Source organism: Colobus angolensis, unplaced genomic scaffold, assembly GCF_000951035.1.
Source record: "Colobus angolensis palliatus isolate OR3802 unplaced genomic scaffold, Cang.pa_1.0 Scaffold416, whole genome shotgun sequence".
NCBI lineage: Eukaryota > Metazoa > Chordata > Mammalia > Primates > Cercopithecidae > Colobus > Colobus angolensis.
Window position 1 is genome coordinate 45,995 of NW_012117555.1, and position 8,461 is coordinate 54,455.

Below are 8,461 nucleotides of genomic sequence, written 5' to 3' on the forward strand. Positions count from 1 at the left end.
GGGGAAAAACGTTGCCACACTTGTGTGCACCACTTGCCATGGATTAACACACGTCCTAAAGGAGTAAGCCAAGGATAGACATTCAGTTCGATATTTTTATTTTTAATTTTTGTTGGGACATAGTAGGTGTATGTGATTCCTTCAGTCTTAAAGCAGTCACCTTCTCCCACCTATGGTTCCCAAGGCCATCACAGGGGTCCTCAGCACTTCAGTATCACAGGATCTGGGAAAATGTGGAAGGCTTTATGTCGTCCTGTGTAAGGGCCAGACCCGTAAGGATCATCACTTGCATACTTTGTTTTGTTTTTGAGACGGAGTCTTGCTCTGTCGCCCAGGCTGGAGTGCAGTGGCGCAATTTTGGCTCACTGCAACCTCTGCCTCCCGGGTTCACACAATTCTCCTGCCTCAGCCTCTAGAGTAGCTGGGATTACAGGTGCACACCACCATGACAGGCTATTAATTTTTCTATTTTTTAGTGGAAATGGTGTTTCACCACATTGGTCAGGCTAGTCTCAAACTCCTGACCTCGTGATATGCCCAACTCAGCCTCCCGAAGTGCTGGGATTACAGGCGTGAGCTACCACTCCCAGCCACATGGGTACATATTCTACTGCAGAGCTCAGTTATCTGATGCACCCACAAAAGCAGAGGGTTGAGAAATGCAGTCTGTGTGTCCAACAGAAAAGGTGTGAATTTTGTAGAACGTATTTAGCCAGTCCCTGACACACAGGATTTCTCTCTTGTGTGAATTTCCTAATACCATTACACCTTTTTTTTTTTTTTTTGAGATTGGAGTCTCACTCTGTTGCCCAGGCTGGAGTGCAGTGGCACCATCTCGGCTCACTGCAAGCTCCATCTCCCAGGTTCACGCCATTCTCCTGCCTTAGCCTCCTGAGTAGCTGGGACTACAGGTGCCTGCCACCACACCCAGCTAATTTTTTTTTATTTTTAGTAGAGACAGGGTTTCACCGTGTAAGCCAGGATGGTCTCCATCTCCTGACCTCATGATCCGCCCTCCTCGGCCTCCCAAAATGCTGGGAGTAGAAGGTGTAAGCCACCGTGCCCAGCCCACATTCATTACACTCTTAGGCTTTCTCCCTTGTATGAATTTCTTGATGCCTCCTGAGGTCTGACTTCTGCTAAAAGGTGTTTCCAACACTCATACAGCCACAGGGCTTTCCCTGTGTGACTTCTCTGACTGGTAGTAAGGCTTGACTTGTGGCTGAAGGATTTCTCACACTGGTTACATGCACAGGGTTTATTTCCTGTATGCATCCACTGATATGCTGTAGGATTTCATTTGCTACTAAGGCTTTTCACACCTTCAGTATGTTAACAGGCCTCTTCACCTGAGTGAGTTCTGTAATGTACAGTGAGGGCTGACTTCTGGTAGAAGGCTTTCCTACATTCTTTGCATTCATATAGTTTCTCACCTGTGTGAGTTCTCTGATGTCTATTGAGAGTTGACTTCTGGCAAAAGCTTTTCCCACATTCTTTACATTCATACGGCTTCTCCCCTGTGTGAATTCTTTCATGTATCATGAGGGATGACTTCTGGTAGAATGTTTTCCCACATTCCTTACATTCATGGGATTTCTTCCCCATGTGAATTCTTTCATGTACAGTGAGGGCTGACTTCTGGAAGAAGGTTTCCCTACATCCATTACATTTATAAGGCTTCCGACCTGTGTGAGTTTCCTGATGCCTGCTGTAGTTCGCCCTCTGACGAAAGGTTTTTCCACATTCGTTACACTTGAAAGGTTTTTCTCCTGTGTGAGTTCTCTGATGCGTGGTGAGCACTGACCTCTGGTAGAAGGATTTTCCACATTCATTACATTCGTAGGGTTTCTTCCCTGTGTGAGTACTCAGGTTTGACTTCTGGCTAAAAGTTCTCCCACATGCATTACACTCATAGAGTTTTTCCCCTGTGTGAGTCCTCTGATGTTTAGTGAGAACTGCCTTCTGGTAGAAGGTTTTCCCACATTCATTACACTCATAGGGTTTTTCACCTGTGTGAGTACCCTGATGCATCCTGAGGTTTGACTTCTGGCTAAAGGTTTTTCCACATTTATTACATTCATATGGTTTCTCACCTGTGTGAGTTCTCTGATGTATAATGAGAACTGAATTCAGGCAAAATGTTTTTCCACATTCATTACATTCATAGGGTTTTTCTCCTGTGTGAGTTCTCTGATGTACAGTAAGTTTTGACTTCTGAGCAAAAGTTTTCCTGCATTCTTTACATTCATATGGCTTCTCACCTGTGTGAATTCTCTGATGTACAGTGAGGACTGACTTCTGATAAAAGGTTTCCCCACATTCATTACGCCTATATGGTTTCTCTCCTGTGTGAATTCTCTGATGTACATTGAGGGCTGACCTCTGGTAGAAGGTTTTCCCACATTCCATACATTCATAGGGTTTCTCTCCTGTGTGTATTCTGTGATGATAAACAATGGCTGACATTTGGCAGAAGGTTTCCCCACATTCATGACATTCATAGGGCTTTTCCCCTGTGTGGATTCTCTGATGAACAATCAGGTTTGACTTCTGACAGAAGGATTTATCACATTTGGTACATGCAAAGGGTTTCTCCTGTGTATGTGTTCTCTGATGTTTTGCAAGGTATGATTTCTTAATGAAGGATTTCTCACATTGTACACATCTATAGGGTTTCTCTCCTGTGTGTATTTTCTGATGTTTGGTAAGCTTAGACTTTTTACAGAACACTTTCCCACACACACAACAGTCGACATTTATCTTCCAGGAAGTGAGTGCTGACTTATCGCAGGATTTCCCACGCTCACTGTAAGTACGTGCAGTCTCTCCACCATGACCCTTCTCTGCCTCAGTGCTGAAGGCTTTTCCTTGTCTGCTATACTCAAAGAGCTGCTGCTCCATATGAATCTTGTTATGGTGACTAAAATACTCATGACACGTGAGAGATTTCCCAGTTATACTTTGAACATCAGGTTTTCCTCCTGCCTGCATTTCATGAGGCTCAATCGAGATAAATATGTTCTGACTTACATTTAACTCCTCAGGCCTCTTTCCTGAATAGCTTGTGTTATTTACCATCATATTTGGAATATGGTTTAAGCTCAAATTAAGTATTTTTCCTAATTCAACTGTTTCCTTGGTTGATGTTTTGCTGTTGGTGATTGTCTATGATGAATTTCCTGGCTTCTTTCAATTATGTCAACTGTCTGGACATCTGCAACGAAACAAAAACAAAACAAAACAAAAATCCATGAGCCACACACAAGCATTTGTTACGGAATGTAAAGACTCAAGGAAGTTACTTTCTCTCCTAGTGGCATAAGATTCTTTAAAAATCAATAATCAGGACTGGTTTTATAAGCACATGGCTGTTCCTACTAACTTAATATAAGAAATTACATTAATAGATTTTTTAATGTGAAATTATGTTTTCACTGTTGTTTCATTAAAAATATTTGGTAAAAAATATTCATCTACACCTAGTTGTAATTTTCCCCTAAGGGCTTATCACCTGCCAATTATTTTCTCTATTGTTTTTCTCCATTGTTTTTCTCCATTTCATTCTTGTAACAATGGGAGGCATCTTGTGCTATTTTTCTCATTCTGCATTAAAGATGATAAGGTGTTCCTGGATCAGCTACCTACAGGTGCCCACCATGGCCACTTGTCTTCAGGACCAGATTTTACACCAGTGTTTCTTCAGCTTTCATGCTTCCCTGGGAATGTCTATAGGCATCTGGGCATTTTTCAAATACAAAATCTCCCTCCAAACTAGGTGAAGACTGCTTCTTTCAAATTTCTAATTTAACCTGACTCGCTTAGCTTCTCAGAACTGTCATAGGTACATGAAGCTCCACTCCCCCACTGCGGGCACCCCTCCCTGCTGGTCCTCAGGACTCAGTTCTGGAACTCAGGGGGGGTTCACCATCTTTGAAAAATCATTTATTGGCTCCTTCCAAGATGAACAGACCTGATATTCTCCCCCCAAATTCTTGGCACATCCATCCCTGCTTCATAATTCAATACTTTTGAAGGCTTTTGTGTGTTCAAGTTTTAGCTGTCTCCTCGTTTCAGAGAAAAATGGGGTCTCTTGTACACTTCTCATTGTCGACTGCCAAACAGAAATCTCAGCCCTTCAACATGAAACCTCTGCTTCAATAGGCTTTGGAATCCAGAATCTCCTGGTTCTCGTCCAAATTCCAGGCCTATCCTATTCCATGCTCTTATGCTGGGTCCTCCTCACTGTAAGGATTTCTGATGTCATTATAAAAAAAGCCTCACTATGAGATTGCTCTTATTTTTTGTTCAACTCCCTAGGTGACCTCTATAATTATCATTCTAAACACCAGCTTTGACTTACCGATTTTTAAGTTTGTATCTCCAATTGTGATGTCCACTCTTTACATATACATTTATATTCACCTACTATGTGCCACAATTGGAAAACAGTTCAATTGAACTGGAGCTATGCCAAAGTTAACAACGCCTGACACTGCATTGTCTTACCATCTTTCCTAAATTATATCCCTTTTTTACTCACTCTGGTTAAATATTCCACATGGTTCTTTTACAACTACTTAACATACATTATTTTGTTTCTCTCATCATGATGTACACTTTAAGAAAAAAGACATTATTTTGACCATTGCTGTTATAAATGCCAAGTACAAAGTTACCATGGCTTAAGAGCTACTCAATTAAGATGTGTTGAAAGAATCAATGGATGTATGAATAAATGTCCGGGGGAAAAAAAACAGTCCATGAAAATGGAGGAAAAGAAAACAATTCAGAAAATTGAGAAAATGAATAGCAAAGAAACATGTCTAAGAAGAGCAAGGTAGGGACTAGATTGAGTAAATTTTAAAATACTCGCAAAATAAAATGCAGGGATATACGCATGAAACCCTTCCTTGGAGATGATAGAATTCACATGTTTGATGCATAAAGACCAGATGTCCTCAGGTATGGGACCTGGGAGAAAAAGTGGTGAAAACAAGTCAACGATGCAAATATCTGCTGGGCTTTACTCTTCCTGGCTTCCCTGCCCAGGATGCAGTTGACTAACCTGAGAGGCACCGGTTTGCCCATTCTTCTCCTAACCATGGCTCTGCTCCTTGCTCCAACTTGAAGATCACCTCAGGTTTGGTAACGCAATGGCCTGGTAATGGGAAATAAGGGAGGACTTAGCTAAACTGCAAAGTAAGGTCCTTTTCAGAATGACAACAGCTCGGTTTCTGAAGCTGTATAATAAAGGCGCCTATTTGAATCTTTTGTTGAGAGAGGGCTGACACATTCTTCACATGGAATAGCATTAAACCTTATAAATGCTTCCTATATTTGCCAACATGGAAGTAAGTGCTGCTTCTGGGGGTTACTGGGGAGCTTCACTCACCCAGTGACACCAGGCTGCTGTAGGTCTCCAGCATCACGTCCCTGTATAGAGTCCTCTGTGCATCATCCAGGTCCTGCCACTCCTCCCAGGTTCATGAAGTGCACAGCTACCTCCTCAAAGGACACGAACTCCTGTAATGGCACATTTCTCCTCAAGTCATCAGCCCAGGGTCACAAGATAGGAATGTCAGAGTTCATTCTTCCGTAGCGGCATGTCTCTTATGTGTATCTTACATAAACTGTAGCTTCTCTGTACTCTATATGGAGAAAGAACAAGTATAGTAGAAGTATCCTGCCACTATCATGTTTTGTTAATAAAATAGATTACAAAGTTTACCTTGTAGATGTAGAATCATCCTTATTGTGAAAGATAAAAGTAGAAAAAAATTCTGTGATCTGGTATGGTGACAAAAATTATAAACACATACCTAGAACAACATGATAGATGAATTAGTAGAGATAAGTTTAACGTCGACTGCAGGAAGAAAGGAGAATACAGTTCTTTATTGCATTAGAAGGTTGCACTTCATTGAAAAACCAAAGATGCTTAGTACTTCATGTGAACCATGTGTTCTCGTGACTATGAGGCAACACCGGAGTCTAGTCATAAGGACACGAAGAACACATACCATATTAACAGAACTGCACACAGCACCATGTCTAGCTGAACGATCCCGGGCTGTGATGAGAGAGAACACAACACTGAAGGAACTGACGATGGAGTGGTCAGCGTGTAAATATCTGACCTAACTCCAAAAGTTATTTTAAAATTATTTATAAATTAAAATAATGTACATAAGCATCTGAACATTTCCTTCCTCACACCCAATGACTGCTTGTGTCCACCCTAGGATGAACGCTCCTATTTCCCTAACCACCGGGTTCAAATAATGTGTAAATCTGTGTAATGTTTACACTCATCTGTGAGTGTAATGTGCGTAAATACCTGTAAGACATTACACGACCAAATAGGCCTTTTCACAGTCGCCTAGAGGGAGAATGGGTAAGGACTTTGGGGAGATTCAGAGGGGAAGAAAACGGAGTGATAGATGACCACATTCATCCCATCACAGAGCAGTGAGAACACAGAACAGGGAAGTAATCCTTAAAAAGGAAAAGGGGAAAAGAAAAAGAATTTGGTGCTAATTTGCTGTGCAGAGGGTAAAATGGGGAGTTTCACTTTCAGATGATGCAGAATCATGTCTAGTGAGGTAACGGCACTGCAAATTTAGAAAATTAAAAATATGATGACCAGAAGTGACACAGACTTAGATTATATTGGAAACATCTGAGGTACCGTACGTGGGGATGTCCAACTAGCAACCGGGTTCCAGAGTTCAGAAAAGATATCTAAGCAGAAGATAAATATGTGGAAAGTATCAGAATTTGTAAGGTACTCGTAGCCATCACAGTTTAAGAGATTGAAAGAAAAAATGAACAAATGCAGAATCTACAGAAACACTGACCAAGACAAACTTTCTAAGATTATTCAACAAATAAAGCTCAATATTAATAAGTATACTAATATAACCATATTCACAGTTCTATAAAGAAAAATTCTTCAATTTTGCACATAGACATACACAAGGTACTTTTAGAAACACATTCTGGGATTCTATTTCTGCATGTAAGAAGCTTGAAAGTCATCATTCCATCTTAACAACAAATGAAAAGCTAAAGAAGCTGAAAATCAGTAACTCTTCTTGGATCTGTAAGGGAGGGAGAACACAGGACAATCCACTGCCCCAACATTGGAGTTATAGACAGGCAAAAACAAGGACAGAGATTCACTAGCAAAAATCACCATGGGAACCAGTGCAGGAGGAGGAAATTCCGAACTGTAACTGACAAACTGTGAGAGGCTCAGTGCGAACTCCAAAAGTTAAAAACTCCAGGGGGACCCAGTCATGACGGTGACTCCACAGTACTGCGAAATTTACCGCCAGGAGCTTAAGCAGCCTCCTACAGTGAATACCAGAGACAGCTCCCCTCCTGCTTCCACCTGCAGGCAGGAGGGAAAAGGCAAATCATTTTTAAATATGATAGACATTCAGCTTCTACAGTAAATACTGGAGACAGCTCCCCTCCTGCTTCCACCTGCAGGCAGGAGGGAAAAGGCAAATCATTCTGAAATATGATAGACATTCAGCTTAGAATCAAGCCTAACAACATATCGTATGTACTAAGTATCAATCAAACCAATTTTTAAAATTATCGCTTTCATACTATTAAAAATTATTTAGAGAGAAGAAAAAGATACAGGCCATATACCTGGATCTACATAAGGAAAGGAAGAGCAGTAAAGAAAGAATGAGGGTATCTTAACCAATCTACATATTATGTACAAACATATGCAATTATATACACATGCACGATTATGTGTGCTTATATGTAGTTGAATGATGACAATGACACAAGGGACAGGAAGATGGAAGAGAAAAATTATGTTAGAAGATAGTCACGCTACTTGTGAAGCAGTACAGTATTACTTGAAACTGGACTTGTAAGTGTATATTGAAACCCTAGGGCAACTTTTTAAACTAGTATAAAAAGTTTAAAAAATTATAGCTATAAAGAAAACACATGCTAAGAAAGAAGAGAAAATGGAATCATATAAAATGCTCAGTTAACATCTCAAAAGGCAGAAAGAGTAGAAGACAAAACAATATGGGAATAATAACAATAACAAATACAGCAGATATTAATTTAACTATATCAATAATCACTTTGAATATCAATGGTCTAAATTCACGAATTAAAACAGAGATTGTCAGAGTGGATCAAAATACAAGACCCAACTATACGTTGTCTACAAGAAACCCATTTTAAATATAAAAGCACACATTAATTGAAAGTAAATAGAGAAAAATATACAATGCTAACAATAAGAAAGCAGGAGTGGCCAGATGCAGTGGCTCACACCTGTAATCCCAGCACTTTGGGAGGCTGAGGTGGGTGGATCAATTGAGGTCAGGAGTTCGAAACCAGTCTGGCCAACAAGGTGAAAAGTCTCTATTAAAAAAAATACAAAAGTCAGCTGGACATGGTGTTGGGCACCTGTAATCCCAAC

The 8,461-nt window shown here is 40.5% G+C and overlaps 1 protein-coding gene across 1 annotated transcript; it reads right to left on the minus strand.

Annotated features, from left to right (window-relative positions):
• Window positions 1-214: 214 nt before the first annotated feature.
• Window positions 215-5,426, minus strand: LOC105522032 (zinc finger protein OZF-like). Its single transcript, XM_011956411.1, has 6 exons — window positions 5,393-5,426; window positions 5,066-5,158; window positions 4,931-4,971; window positions 1,663-2,760; window positions 1,372-1,578; window positions 215-253 (listed from the first exon to the last, which is right to left on the minus strand). Exons 1-6 carry the CDS (start codon window positions 5,424-5,426, stop codon window positions 215-217), a joined length of 1,512 nt encoding a protein of 503 aa, XP_011811801.1.
• Window positions 5,427-8,461: the final 3,035 nt, after the last annotated feature.

What these genes read in the sequence shown, in the direction of transcription:
- LOC105522032 (XM_011956411.1), bottom strand. Translation starts at nt 5,426, where the DNA reads ATGCTGGAGACCTACAGCAGCCTGGTGTCACTGG. An exon ending in GGTCTTTATGCATCAAACAT is followed by an intron (nt 2,761 to 4,930) that starts GTGAATTCTATC and finishes ACTTCCTGGAAG; the next exon opens with ATAAATGTCGACTGTTGTGT. An exon ending in ACCAGAAGTCAGCCCTCACT is followed by an intron (nt 254 to 1,371) that starts GTACATTACAGA and finishes GCCCTTACACAG; the next exon opens with GACGACATAAAGCCTTCCAC.